Raw genomic sequence first — 15,960 nt, 5'->3', positions numbered from 1 at the left:
CAAATTATCTGTCCACCCTCCCACCCCACACATTTCTTTAAGCGTTATTTCCTAGCTCTTTTTCCTTCAGGTTTTTCTATCTCAGTGCATTACATGCTCCACACCTGTCCTTCAGCCTCCTTGCCTCTCAGCTTCTGTCTCTTAGTTTCCCTATATTCTAGACATCTTCTCAGTCCTTAGCCAAATTTACAACTTTCTTTTCCCTCATAGAAGCTGGTCTACAAACTCTGTCATTTACTCAGTAGCTGAGCATTCTCTGTTATGGCATCACCTAAGCCATTCATTGTCAGAGACTGCACTTCCGTTAGCTCAATATCTATCATATAGATTAGGCAGTTTATTACCTAATGCATATTCATTTAGGCTGCAATCTAAAGAAACTATTTATTGTTCATTGTATGCCCAAATGAAGCTTCCCCTTATAGTTTCCACAGCTAATGTGAATGGATTGTGGAATCTTATAATGGTTTGCCCTGTTGGTTGTGGAAGGTACAATGGTGAAAATGAAAGAGGAACCTATCATTGCTTCACACATGCACAAATGAGTTTTTAAGTCATGTTCCTGACTTCTGGCTGTTCTGAACAATTAGAAACCCCAAAGTATGAACTTCAGACTTGTACATCACTGAAGCAAACAGTAAAGCTTTTGCTTAGAGTTTTGGTTGGTCATCTGTTTTCCAAAACTTGGGTTTACTGAAGACATCTGTTGCATCTTCTCACATAAACACACACACGGCTACATGGTCTTTGACATCTTCACACTCCTTGTGGGAGATGATGTATAGCAATATTCATAAAAGAAGCTGTAAAACTGTCCTTCACTGCCACAGCTACAAATGAAATTGGAAAGGATATTTCTAAGAATGAAAGTGTACATAAACCCAGTAATCTCTTTCCAACTGAGGGCGGTGTGACAGAAAATGCCTACTTTGAAGTATTGAGAGAACCTATCTGGATGGAGAGTATTATAAAGTCATTCCTGGATTGTCCCGTCCTCCGCCCCCCTTCTTTTTCTTTTAATGCTCTGGAAAGGACTGAAAATTTTATTAAAGGGACCTTGGAAATTCACTTGAAGTGCATTGGGTCATTTCCCCCACAAACTCCGTATTAGATTTTCAGTGCACCTCCTTGCCCCAGGCTCCACCGCATATCAAAGAAGAATCAACCAAATAACTAAAAGTTCACACACAACACAAAATAGCACTAGCATTATTTTATAACTTTGTGCCAAGGACTCCAGGGGAAACTTCCAACCAAGAAGCTGAAGCTTTGAGGCTGAGACTTAACCTGGTAAGCTACCATAGTCTATGAATGTGCAGGTCTTGTGGGTTTCATTCAGCCACAGAAAGGATTTTGATGTGCCACAACAGCCACTGTGGTATAAATACTGGCAAATACAGCCTGACAGTAAGCTTGATCCTCTTTTCTTCATTGGTTAAAAATGTATTCATTCAGTTTGATGAAGGCTGGACTGAAATGCCCTCCCAGATGTGCAGGTAGGGAGGAATGGGGGGCATTTTAAAGAATATTTGGAATTGGGTGGTGAAACTTAGCTTTCCCTTCCTGAGGAACTGCACCTGTGACTATATTTCTGAAAGTTTAGGAGGGGAGGTAAGGTAAGTTGTTTCTATTCTCTCTAGCTGTGAATACTGGTGGAATAATTTAATATGAGCTGCATTTTTGCTGAGTCTGATTAATTTCAGTTGATTTTATTATTTGTGTTTGTCTTGATATTTTGATCATGAGCCATGTAATTTTTTTGTATAAGACACAGTTAACCTCTGGTTTTACAGTTTGCAGTTTATGTTAGGTGGATGAGACCTAACATGGCAAGGGGGTGGGATATATATCTGCTACTGGCACATAAAAGTATATACTAAAAGAGAAGCTGAAATTACCCGTTAATAGTTAGGATGCTGTTTAAGAAGCTCAACCTATGTAATCAGTCTTTGTTTTACAAATCATACTTTGTAAGTAGGTTATTAAAGCTGCAGTCCTTTACACATTGTCCTACGAATAACTTCTATTGATCCTAAGGGTGCTTACTTCTGAGCAGACATGTGCAGGATTAATTAAATCTTGTGATTGTTCCCTTATTTCAGTGTGGCTTGATTATCAGCAATGAGCCTTTACAAAAGAGTCAACAAAAGCTGAGGGTAGGAGTTGGTACAGATGTAAAAACGGTTAAGACACAGGGAACCACACACAAGAGTATACATTTCTTGGCTGCCGTGCCTTCTATTCTTTCCTAGTTGGCCTTCATTAAGTGATGCATTGACACAAACATTAACCATAGTTAACATTGACCGGATTCTGTCTTCTTAACCAGAGTTTTCTAACCAGTTTTAAACCCTAATTTCGGAAGCTTAAGAGGAAACTCGGGGTTATAGTTAATAGAAGTCAGTGTGGGCAACCATATAGATAACAAATAACTTGCATGAAGTATGAAGGAATTTGTGTGCAAGTTGTAAGGAGCTGAAGAAGGAGCCCGTGATCCATTGCACTGCTCCTGATGTTATAAGTGCTGCTAAAAGACTCCAGTATTACATTTTATTGTTTTCTGCATCCTTTTTCTCCTTCATGCTGTGTCTGTGTGGAGCTGTCGCTGGCACTGTCTCTAACACTCACCAAATCCTTGGCAGCCTAGGAAATGATTTCCTGGTATCCCTCCTTCCTTCTGTTGAATGATTTTGTGTGAGCATGTGTAAATATTTTCTGCAGCTTTTGTGTCTAGCTTTGATACTTAATATATTTGCTTGTTTTTCTTTCTATGTATGTCTGTGCTTTAAAATAAGCAGGAAGGTCTAGTTATTCTTTTTAATGAAATATTTTCAATCAATAGTGATTTTCCCTCTCCCGAGCAATGTCTTTAATGACATATTTTCTGCTCTTCTAATGCTCGAGCAATTGGGAGCAGGATCAGCATAAGGCAGCTATACCATACAGTAATCACTCTTGAGTTCAATAGGAAGGTCTTTACAGACAACTTTGTTCTTTTTTCTTAACGGGATTAAGAAGATCAGCTCTTGCATATAACAGTGACATTTCCAGGGTGTGCTTAGACCAAAGAGTTCAAAGTGAAGGAATAATAAAAAAAAACACCCAAAACTGAAAAGCCAATATGACTTTGTTTTTTACCTTGCTGGAGGAGCTGTTTCTGCAAATCGTCTATAAGCTTATTGACCTGCATCTTTGACTCCTTGTTTTCTCTGGATTTGGCTGGAGTGTAGACACTGATAGAGCACTGATAGAGGTGATTGAACAGCCCCCAGCTTTGCTTGGCACAAGGCCCCACTACTCCCCCAGGATTGACATTATCTTTTTCTGACAATACTTCATGTTTCTTCGAGCTTGCACTTCCTTAATTTTATTATTTATTTTTAATTCTTCCTGGAGCCTTTATGTATGTTTTTCAAGGAAATGAAGGGCACACTAATTCTTTTTGGTAAGCAGAGATAGTGTATAATACAGGATGACATGTGTTCCCCAATGGAAGGGAAAAAGGAGGAAAAGGCTAATGTATGTAATAAACAGTACTTTTAAAAGATTTTCAAAGAATCATCAGCATCAAATTCCCAATGGTTTGTGCATATATTAACACTGAGGATTTGTATTGCAAAATCTATTACTTGATATATTTTGTCTATACCATGAAAGTTTATTTGATCCAAAAAATTATGTGTACATAAGTAAATGTACTGCATGTGCAGCTGGAAAACATGGTTTCCTTTGCAGTTTTTCTACTGCTCATGTGCCCAAAGAGGCAAGCCTCTGTTTAGTTTAAAAAAGTAACTTGCCTCTTCAAAACTGGGAGGTGGTATAGACATTCAAACAATTTATCTGGATAGTAGCCAGAAAATGCAATCTGTTTTAAATCAGCTTTTGGAATTCCTCAGAATTTGCTTCTGGTTTTCCTTGGCCAGAAGCAAATGTAAGTGAATTAAATAGAATTACAAACATACAGTGTCTAGTGTAGAACGGACTTGGTTGATCTCCACATTTGAACTCAGATTGGAATTACTTCTCTACGTCAGATAGAGGGTGATTCTGGTAGTAGTTCCCTAATCTTGGATCAAGTGCTGAGTGTTACAAGATATAGATTATTTTCCAGGTGCCCTTCTGGGTCTTCATGAGAGTTCAACGGACTCGAACTATGGAGCTAGATGTAATAAGACCTTTTGCAGTGTGTGGTAATGATCCCCCTTTTTAAGACATCAGAAATGCTGAATTTGAGGTTGTTGGCATCTGTCTGCCTCGAGAGTCACTGGAGTGTGCCTGCAGGGGTGAAGTCAAAACTGCTGGAGAATCACAGCGCCTACTGTGGCTGCAGAGACTGGTAACTCATAACTGCTGCCTCCCATGTTTGTTTTGCTTCATTGGTAGCACCAGACTGAACTCTCTGGGGCACAAGCCTGGACAGTGTGTATGGCGGTCCAGGGTTGCCCAGTTGACAAGACCCCCTTCTCGGCCTTGTTGGTGTGTTCCAAAGGAAAAGCAGAGAAATACATTTGAGGTGATCTATTAATTGGATAAGGACTATAAACTAACACAACAGGAACAGAGTAATTTGCTCTCATCTAGCAGCCACTTTTGTACCAGGTAGTCTGTTTCCAATTTCATCCAAGAGTCAAGTATTCTTTATGCTTTTGTTCTCAATGGCTTGCTGGTGGGGAATCCTAGAATATTGTTTAATAATATGGACAGCCCTGACCCAAAGGATTTGTTCATTGTAGTGTTAATACAGAACTGACTTTATCAGGGAAAATATTGTTGCATCAAATCTGTGGTGTTGGATAAATGCTCTTTATGACAGGATTACCACACAAGTTAGAATAAAAATGTGAGCAACTTTTGACCAGACATATTTATTAATGGCAGTTAATTTATTTTGATTTATTCCTCACCTCATCTCCTCAGGGTGAGTTACACTTTCAAAACAGCACCTAATCCAATAAAATTTAATTACTGGGGCAGTGTAGCTGTTGAATGAGTACTGAGTAGTGGTAAATACACCAAATAATATGATTCAAAGAAGCTATGTAAGCATACAGGTGAGAGAACCAAGAGAAACTGCAGCTTTCTTTTGAGGTTTTTCCAGCTGCAGTTCCTAATTCCCCAAATGTACACTGTAGTTCAACCCTAAAAATGGCTTCCCTCTTTGGCTTTCAGAAGGGCTAATCTAGTTGTGTACACAATTCTGTTCCTTGTGCAACTAAGCACATGCAGAGCTTTTTGATTCAGTGGACTTTTATTTAATAAGCAAGATCTAATCTTAGGGTTGTGGTGGAAATCCCCAAAAGTGAAACTGGGTACATTCAGGAAACTGTGAAATACTTCAGGATCAATATTAAATATGATTTCATGTTTGGATACACTCTTCTCAAGTTCTGACGTACGGTTTTCACATAATCCCATTGGGCAGCATAATACTGGCTGCTGTCTATCCCATGGAATGTGACTGTTCTTGTACCTCCGCCTCTCTTCTCTCTTTGTGTGTATTTGGCAGCTATAAAGCTATGTGCTTCAAGTATAAAAGCAACATACTGCTTGTCACCAGCACTTTAAAAAATGTCACTTTGTAAGTAATAAGCACCAATTACTAAGTGATAGGCGGCAGTCAGGAGAAAAGAGCAGGAAAATATGGGGTATAAATGGTGCTAAATGAGTGCAGCAGAGAACCTGCAATTCTACAGTCGCCGTCCCCTACTCCTTTTGTCCCATTTCTGTCAGACAAAGCTGGGTATGGCTAAGAAAGGAACTGACATAAAAGAGAATTTTTTTAAAAAATAATCAATTAAATTAAAAAATAACAGAACCCCTGTTTTACTGAAATGCAGCTCAATACTACAATAATTACGCCCATGGATATATTGTTGGCTAACTGAATGTTTTTCTTTGAGGACTTTCCTTCTTAAATCATAGTGAATCCCATAGCTCTTAAATCAGTGGATGTAATGCTTCCTAAAAACCTAACATAGGAACACCCCTGAAATTTTTTAACATCCAAGAGTGAGATAGGAATTATTTAAATGTCATAATCTCTCACTTAAATCTGCTTAAATCTCAATGTACTTTTCCCCACCAGGTGGTGGATCATTTGAGGAAATGATGAGGCAGCTACAGTTTTCCAATTGTGTTTTCAAGTTTCAATTTCTGATAGAGGGACTTAGAGAAACCTCCCCTTTCCCCCCCTTTTTTTCAATTTCATTCCAACACTGTGTTGTGAGAGGAGCACTTCCCGCAGTTCTGTATTTCCAAACCCATTTGATAGACTTGCACATGGAGAAGGTTGTGGCAACATTGTTTATGTTATCAGGACTGTAAATTACTTAGGCATGCCTGAGCAATTTGATATTTGTGAATTCCAGTGTGAACTGACAGAATCTGATTCTCCTAAATGACTGTGTGGTTAGATTTCCACTGACTTTCCTATCTTCTGAATGTCCTGTTCAAAAATTCTATCAATATTTGTTTAAAACACATATTTTTTAAAGAAAATATGCTTGCAAGTATATATTGAAATACACATTCATGAGAAACTTTAAAAATTAGCAAATTCACGTAGATACAGGACAGTTTTATGGGCAAATAAATTCAAAAGTGTCAGACTAGAAAAATATTAAATTCAATCATTCCTAAAGTCCATCGCCAGAACTTTGGGCAGATTGCAAACAATAACCCATTAAAGTGAAAAATACTATGCTCCCAAGAATGTATCTGCTTTTGGTGTGTCATGATTCACTGCAAAATTAATTTGACTCTGAAGTCATGATGTGAAATACTTGCGGGGGTTCTGATAATGTCCTTTTCTTGTACTCTTGCTTCACTTGACTGCTTATCTAAAGAGCACCCCTTTTGCATTTGGGACTGAAGTTGTGTGTTTGAACACCTCCAAACTTGAGAAGTTCTTCGTACACGAAGCCAGTGTTATATAGTTCCATGGTACACACCCATACAATATAAGATATGAGCTCTTTGAAATTTACATACTGATGTTGATGTGCCATATCTCACTGCAGAGGTAGCCTCTATCTTATGCTTTATTATGGCTGAATAGGTTGGAATAGAAGGAGCTGTTTTTTAATTCTCACTGAAATCAGCTGGAATATATAGTACATTGTCTTTTTTGCTGAGATAATGTTACACCATTACTGATGGTGGGATGAGGTGGATGGATTAAGTTATTTGCACCTATTGAAATCAGGCTGAAAACTGTGACAAATTTAGCATGAATCCAGCCAAATGAAAACTGGCTTCAGTTTTCTTGGTTGTACTGTTTAAAATTAGGTTGGAGGCTATAACTTGAGCTTACACTGATAATTGTTTTTAAATCAGCACTGAGTATTTGTATTTTTACTGACTTAGGGCAGTAAATTTAGTAAGTACTAGGTGCTTGCATGGTGTTTCCTTTACTTTGTAAAAGTTATTGTTGTCTTTCATTTTTTACCCCTTTACTATGTTCAGACTGCTAAGGATCGTTGCTCAGAGGCAGTGTAGACCTCTGAAGACCAGCTGCTGGAAATAAGCAAAAGGAGAAAGCTGTTGCCTTCACGCCCTGCTCCTTTTGTGGGCTTCCCAAACGCACCTGACTGTTTTTTGTTAGAAACAGAATGCTAGATGAGAAGGACCTTTGGACTGATCCAGCAGGACTCTTTTTGTTCTTATATTATTAAGGCCCATTGTGTACACATAGTATGGGCATGTATATAGCAGCAACAAAAGGAGAGCTCTCTCATGGCGCTCCAAAATTTGATGTATTTATTTATGATGCTCTGTAGTGTCACTTTGAAACAGAGCTTCCACTGTAATTTTCTGTTTGGTGATACTGGTAATTTAGTTTTACATTTATGCTTCCTGGAAGAGTAAACTTGAACTCCATTCCAAACTTTTCACATTTCCCTCTCTTCTTGTAGGCAGCTTTCTGTTTGTAACTAGAAGTCCTTTACCGAAAGCTATCTTGTCTGATGATAAAACCATGAGTGTATGAAGCTCACACATTTTTCATCTCTTTTATGACCTTATCTTTCATGAGCGGCTTCTGTGAAGGTATCCTAACTATAGAAAGCACCTGGAAAACATATATGATATCTGTACTGTGATAAGCAGTTGTGAACAAGAAACTAGACCTGTCAGTTCTGAACTGTTCATTGTTAAAAAAAATACTTTGTAGATTTAGCCGATTGCAAAATACATTATAGGGGGATGAACAGCTGCTGTGATACTCAGTCAAGAAAGCTCAATAGTTACTATTGCATAAGAATTTTTTATGAGAGACTTATATTGAGGGGATGTGCATGGATTACTGTAGTGTGAAGAATGCCTGTATGACACTAGAACTTCAGTCCTAAATGCATGTGATTTTGTTAGGACTTCCAACTTTGTGTCTTTTGGATAGCAAAGTAGCATCCTGATCTCCCCCCAAAATGTGACACTTCCAATTATATGTAGGGGGGAAATTACTGCCAATGTTCAAACAAGGCTATATTCTGTTATGCTGTCAATAAATCACAATCCCAGCTAATAGGCCACAAAGTTTACTCAGCATTTATTTTCTAAAATGTGCTAAGGTTCAAACCTATCTCCTAAGGACTGCCTTCTGAGCGAGATGTATTTCCCACCTATGAAGTGGGAATTTTTAAAGAATCTCATGGATTTCTGTTTTCTTGGTGAAAATCTGTGCTGTCCTTTTTTTTCTCAGAAAACACATAATCCCTTCCCCCCTCCAAATCTTTCCCAAATCCACATCTGCATCATACAGGCCCATCATTGGTTTTACCCCCCAAATCCCCTCAAATTAAATGTTTCTATATTGGGGAAGGCTGATACAGACTTTTGAAGCTGTTGAACAAGCTTCAAGGATTTGATTCTTATAAAGTTTTGTAGGATTTATTGACATTTTAATAACTCCTTAGATGCAAACGTGCTAGAATATTGTTATTTTAAAAAAATAAGATTGTTAATTTTATTCTCCAGTAGAGAGACTGTGTGTGTGTGTGTGTGTAATATGCAGTTAAAATGATTAATTTCATTGTCTCGTGTTTGTGTTTTAAGATGGAGAAAGAGAGAGAAGTAGGAAGCAGAGGATGTTAATTCTGTGTATTTCCTTTGCAAATTGATAGGTGATGAAGAGGGCAGCCAAGAAGCAGCAGATTCTGATGGGGATGCACGGTTGGAGAAACCTGGACCACTTATGCTTGAAACAGAAGACTGGGATGGGCCAGGTAGGAATATATTGCTATATAGATAAATGAACCACCAGCACTGCAAGACTCAATGCTCCCTCCACCTTGCCAGTTGACCATAGTGAATGTTGCATATCATTTTATTTTTGCAAAGACCTTTCTTGGATTTTTTTTATAGATGAGTAGCAAGATAAAGGGTTTCTCCTTTCGTCTCCTTGAAAAGTGGAAAACAAAAGTTTTACGTAATTTAAAATGTATAGCAAAAGATTCCTTTTCCTTAGCATTTTATTTATTTATTTTTGCTAAGTAGAGATTTTGGGGTCAATACCAAAAGGCAATGATCTGTTCAACGTAGCATTAAGTAAACATCCCATCAGCACAAGGGTTTTTACTTGTGCAATGGGACTTCTCCCCCTCTCCTCCCCCTGCATGTTCCCTAATTCTGGTCCAAAGGTTCCCCCAACTCCCCAGAACGGTTTTCAGGAGGGCATAGAGCATGCACATGGGTGAAAGGGATGGAGACTCATGTTGCATAAGTGGTAACCTTGCGCTGATGGGACCTGTTAGTTGGATACTGCCTCATGTGTAGTAATTCTTCCAAATGTTAGAAGAAGTCAAAACAAAACAAATTCCTTCCAGTAGCACCTTAAAGACCAACTAAGTCAGTTCTTGGTATGAGCTTTCGTGTGCATGCACACTTCTTCAGATACACTGAAACAGAAGTTTCCAGACCCTTCTATATAGTGAGAAGGTGGGGAGGGGTATTACTCAGAAGGGTGGTGGGAATGGGTGATTGGCAGATAGCTGTGATGAGCCTGTTGACGACTCTTAACGAGTACTGTTGACGACTCTTAACTCTTAACCTATTGCAGTCGTTAAGAGTCGTCAACAGGCTCATCACAGCTATCTGCCAATCACCCATTCCCACCACCCTTCTGAGTAATACCCCTCCCCACCTTCTCACTATATAGAAGGGTCTGGAAACTTCTGTTTCAGTGTATCTGAAGAAGTGTGCATGCACACGAAAGCTCATACCAAGAACTGACTTAGTTGGTCTTTAAGGTGCTACTGGAAGGAATTTGTTTTGTTTTGACTATGGCAGACCAACACGGCTACCTATCTGTTAGAAGAAGTGTTATATTGAAATGGTGTCTGGTTTGCACCCAACATACACATTCTACTTTGGAAAAAGTCATGTGTGAAACATGACTCTTGAGTATAAACACACAACCCCCAGAGCCATTTTTATAATCATTGGTATGGCATTTCTGAGCATGCAAAATTGTTTACCACCCTTAGCTTATCCGGCAGCCTGAAAAATACATTTATTTATTTATTTAAACATTTTTATTTTATTTATTTTTATTATATTTATATAACGCCCTTCATCATAAGATCTCAGGGCAGCTCACAGAATAAAATACAGGATAAAATTAAGTAGATAATTAAAACAAAACAGCAAAGCACTCCCTTTCCACACATTTAAAAGACTGTAGAATATTAATCAGGCAGAATATTAAACCAGCTTTCTCACCAGATTTTAAGGTAGTGTACAACAAAATTTAAAGGTATAGCCATCAGACATAAAAATTATGAAAATGAAATGCAGCAAAAATCTGGGAACCTAAGTAAGGTAAACCAATCTCATAAACTTGGACTGGTAGCTCATTGGCAGCCTGTGTAGCTCCTTTAAGAGCCGTGTAATTTGTGCATGATAGAATAGCTCAGTGATTAGCCAAGTGCATGAGGATAATCAGTAAACTGAGCAGGGATTTAAGCTTGAGGTAGCATGCTATATCTGCTAGGGGTGTGCATTGATTCTGTGTGAGTGAGGGCCAAATAACAAGGGAAACCAGGGTGCAGAATCATCATGAGCAGTCCACTTGAGGTGGCCTATGCTGCCCGTCCTAATTCTAGTCGCAGCAGCTGTGTAGGGATGAGCAACCCTATTTGAGTTCTTAAGACATCCCTACTCCAAGCGGTGACCCTAGCATCAAAATTTCCATATTTGTCCAGAAGGATTCAATGGTTGATGGTATATATTGTTTCTGAGACATCAAGAAGAACCAATGTAGTCGCTCTGTCTTTGCCCTTGTCTACATAGATCATCCACCAGGATGACCAAAGCAGTGACAGTACTGAACTCTTATCTGAAGGTAGATTGAAACATATCTGACCACCCATTCTGTCCTTGGTCACTGGCAGCCACATATTTCACCCAATAAACTATGTGACTTGGCTTTGGGGAGTCTAAAGAAGCACTAAGTACAGTGGTACCTCGGGTTAAGAACTTAATTCGTTCCGGAGGTCCGTTCTTAACCTGAAACTATTCTTAGCCTGAAGCACCACTTTAGCTAATGGGGCCTCCCGCTGCCACCACGCCACTGCCGCGTGACTTCTGTTCTCATCCTGAAGCAAAGTTCTTAACCCGAGATACTATTTCTGGGTTAGCGGAGTCTGTAACCTGAAGCGTCTGTAACCCGAGGTACCCCTGTACCTCTCAAATCAATTGATCAATGTTATCAAAACGTATCATACCACAGATTCTGTCTGTATGTGTCTTTGCTTCTACATGCATCACCATTTAGTGTAAAGGATATACTTTAGAGTAGCAAGCAGTATGTGGAATGTTTTGTTCACATTTCTTAGGGAGGGTGCTGAATTTTTTTAAAAAAGATTTCAGGTGGCCATTTTAATTCCCCCTTGCCTGCAATCCTGAGCATACTTACATGAGAGTAAGTACAATTGAACTCAGTGGGGCTTCCTACTGTGTAAGTATGCATAGGATTGTGGTGTTAGCAGCCACTTAGAACAGTGGCACAACAAAATGTTATCTGGTGACTGCCAATTGTTTTCTTGAAAATGTTAATGGAATGACACTATGTGGCGATGCAGCATTGCTTCAGAGGCATCCTGGGATAAATGTCATGACCGAAAGTCATTTCAGGAGTTTTCTGGGTGGGGTGGAGATGCATAAGCAACAACAAAAAATAGCATTTTCAACTTTGTTTTTTAAAAAAGAGAAAGCATTGTCACTTCCTGATATGATAAGTACTTGCTGTCACACTGAGGTTCAACTGTATACACACATATCTGGAAGTAAGTACCATTGAAGCCAGTGGGGCTTACTTCTAAGTAGACATGTATAGGATTACACATTAAACAAACTTTTGGCTCAGCACAAATTTCTGTACGATCATTTCCTAGATCTTCCTTGGAGTGTACCTGTAACTTTCAAAACTCTAATGAGAAGCAGCACTGACTTGTAGAGCCTGTTTATTGCTCTTTTAAAGACAGTAGCAGTACTTCCTTAAATTATTTTTTTGGCTGGAAACTAAAGAGCTATTATCTAGTTTCAAACTCTGAGCTTACATTTAGAAGCACGTTGAGTTTAACAAATGGATATGGCAGCCAATGATGTTTTCAAGGACTTTTCTTATCAGTTTTCATTTGATATAAATCATTTAACACACCCTGGTCATTGACTTCAGAGTTAAGAGAAAAACCTGTGGACTGCAATCAATAAAGTGTAAGAGCTTCGTGTTTAGGCAGAAATCTAAGCTAATATTTTCTCTTACAAACAGTATAAACAGTGCAAATGCAACATGACAGAGCTGGAAAAAGGTGGCAGTTTCAGCGACATGAATAAGAATGACCCAGACAGCCATTAGCTGTAAATAATGCAAAACTTGGTTTGTGGAACAAAAAAGCGTAAAGGATTAGATTTGTTTTTCAAATGATACTGAGGCGTCTCTTCCCTTGAATGCAGTTGAGTTTTGCCTTATGTAAAGATGTCAAAATTCATTCTGTAATTATTAGCATAACTGATAGGTGTATAATGGTGACCATATTTAAACAATAATTTCCTCAGAATAGCCATGTCTAAAAATGGAGAATATTCTCTTCAAAAGGGTAAAGGAAGCCCAAACTCTTTGTAGAAATAATTTATAATGCAACAACAACATTTTCATTAAAAAGGCCTCTTATATTTCAATCACATTTTCATCCTTGCTTGACTTTGCAAATTACTGTGTTCTGTGTATGAAGAGGAGCAGAACTCCAGCAGTAATTTTCTGAAACCAGCAGGTGGAAAATATAGTGCAAACAAAAATGAAGATACAGTATATCTGATTATGATGATGTTATTTATAATGTTGTTAATGATATACAAAAATATGCCTATATTTCACACAAAGCACTGCAGCATTATGTAAAAACAAGATTTGGCACTAAAATATATTACAATATATTTCATGGAAAACATTTTAAACCAAAAAGATCTCCTTAGCAATGAGACATTGTTGTTTTAGGTTACTCCTCCTGCCACCATAAATAAAATACACTTGAAAAATTCTACTTTCTATGTTACATTAACTGTACAAAAAAAAAAAAAATGTGTATAACTTCAACCTTTGGTTCTCATTGTCTCCAAATGAAAATGATATTGGAATGTATAGAAATTTTGAATCTTTTCAAGGCAAGTGGGTAAATTATATGATCTATGAATGGGGAAATTGTTTGAGTAAAGCTAGAAATTAAATATTTTTGGCTACTATCTATGCACCAAGCCATTGAGCAAACCCTCAGCATGGCATTTCATATATTGCTGTCTGTGAGACTTCAGAAGCTCTGTTGCACCAGGGAAGTTAGAGTAGCCAAATTCCAGAAGAGAAAGTGGCAGTATTAACCGAGAAAGTGCCCAAAGGCCAAACAGTTTCTGCAGTTTCAGGTTGAATACACCCGTGACAGCATTGTCTCACTTGGCAGCATAACAAATGAACATGATCAGGAACCTTGCTTCATCAACATCTACTGTCTACAAGCCATAAAGGGAAGTGAGAAGAAAACTAACAGAGAGCTGGAGTGAACAGACATGTTGGAAGGCTCCTATATAGAAGACCACAGGAAATTGACTCTGGAAAGGATCTGTCCCCAGATATCCTTAAATCTGTCAAAAAATAAAAGAAGCCGCTAAGACTGCCATCTTGTGCATTCTTGAAAATAAATCCCACTGAAATCAGTGGGGCTTACATCTGAGTAAATGTGGATTGGAATGAACTTTCCTGCTGATTTGAATTACGTGCAATCTGAATCATTTTTCTTGAATTAAAAGATTGAGGTTCTATGCAGAAGAATTATGATTTTCTGGGAATCATTTATTCACAAGAAATGCCCAGCCTAGTGAAGAATTGAACGAAACATGAGTAGACCATATTAATATTCTGGTGTAAACTGACAAATAATAGCTGGTTTTGTCATGTGAGGGTTATGAAGTGTGCCATTTTAGTGAAATGTGTGCTGGTGATATCCTTCTGTGTACACTATGTACATGATTTGGGGTGGGGATTGGCTTTTAAATGTTTGTTTTAATAGGTTTTCTGCAACACCCTCTTGCCCTTTATAAATTACTCTTTTATTTGGTGCTATAAATTAATTCAGGGAGGGGGAAAAACAGGTAGAGTGTTTGGTGTACATTAGGATGGCTAGTTAGGAAACAGACACTGAAAATGCAGGATCTCCTTTTTACAAAATCAATCCTGAGAAGGACTTTGAGATTACAGTCCTGATTTTGTTTCCTTTTTGATTGGGGAAATGTGGTAGATATGGGATCTTGGAAAATGCTATTTGATGTAAATTAACAAAAATCCATGAAACACAGTTAACCATAGATATAGTCTGACAGTAAGAAGAATATTGTGAAGAAGCAGAGGAAATCATAGGACGGCTGTGTGTTACTCTGCCGGTGAATCGGTATTATCTCGGCTATCAGATAATGCAGTTATCATTAATTTTCACATTTGCATTTCAATCTTGGGAAGGAAATGACTCTTGCTGGATGAAGATAAGAGCTCTGTACCACTATAATGAACCATCATTTTATCCTGATGCTTTGTATCCATATGAAAATGAGGCTGGGTGTTGGTGTAGTATGTGAGGAAGTGTGTGTGTGTGTTGGGGGGGTGTCATAGAAAAATTATAACAAAGTGCCAAAATTACTACGACTTCAGAGTCCTTTAAGAAACAAGAGGCAGTCAAAATAACACCTTCTATAGTGAAGTGGATGCTGGATTAAAAGAAGAAAGCCAGACACCCCTGTTGCTGGATAAACTGGAGGAGAGGGGCAGGATGGGGGAACCTCATTGAATCATAAACATGTAATTCCAGTTTCCATCATCTAAATGAAGTATCCCAAGAACTGGAAGATAGCAGGCGACCTAACGCCCCCTTCTGCCGTTTATTGAAATGTTTTGAAGTTTTAGGGGAGCCGTACCTCACAAGGCTCACTACAGTGAACCATCATTGGTTCTTGCAAAGACAAAACTTGTTCTATCCTTCACTCTGCACTAACAAAATATTTTGCAATAGTTTTCTTCCCTGAAACATGAGCTGGGTTCCATGAGCTGCATACTCAATGGATTGTTTTTCTCTGAAAGCCAGCCTCCCATCCTATAGGATCAGTGTGTTTGAAATTCCTCCCAAGCCACAATCCTATACACGGTTACCTAGAAGCATGTCCCATTGAACTGAGTGGGGCTTACTTCTGTACAGAGAACAGATTGTATCCAACAAAATCATACTTGGAGTAGACCCATTAGGTTTTATCCATTACAGTGGTAGCTTGGTTCTCGAACTTAATCCATTCCGGGAGTCCTTTCGACTCCCAGAACAGTTCAAAAACCAAGACACAGCTTCTGATTGGCTGCAAGAGCTTCCTGCACTCAATCAGAAGCCGCGTTGGATGTTCAGCTTCCAAAAAACGTTCGCAAATTCCAAAACA

At 38.5% G+C, this 15,960-nt stretch overlaps 1 protein-coding gene across 11 annotated transcripts in view; it reads left to right on the top strand.

Annotated features, from left to right (window-relative positions):
- Nucleotides 1–15,960, top strand: part of ZFPM2 (zinc finger protein, FOG family member 2) — a 465,402-nt gene that overhangs the window by 191,285 nt on the left and 258,157 nt on the right. For all 11 annotated transcript variants that reach the window (XM_081874028.1, XM_081874031.1, XM_081874026.1 and 8 more), the window contains one exon: nt 9,120–9,221. In XM_081874028.1, the coding sequence (XP_081730154.1) occupies nt 9,191–9,221 (31 nt within the window). In that variant the 5' untranslated portion in view covers nt 9,120–9,190. The remainder of the gene's footprint in view (nt 1–9,119; nt 9,222–15,960) is intronic.

This window comes from Podarcis erhardii, assembly GCF_964252035.2.
Source record: "Podarcis erhardii genome assembly, chromosome: 8".
Classification (NCBI taxonomy): Eukaryota; Metazoa; Chordata; class Lepidosauria; order Squamata; family Lacertidae; genus Podarcis; species Podarcis erhardii.
The sequence above is the reverse complement of the archived record's forward strand: the minus strand, read 5'-3'. Positions and strand labels throughout refer to the sequence as shown.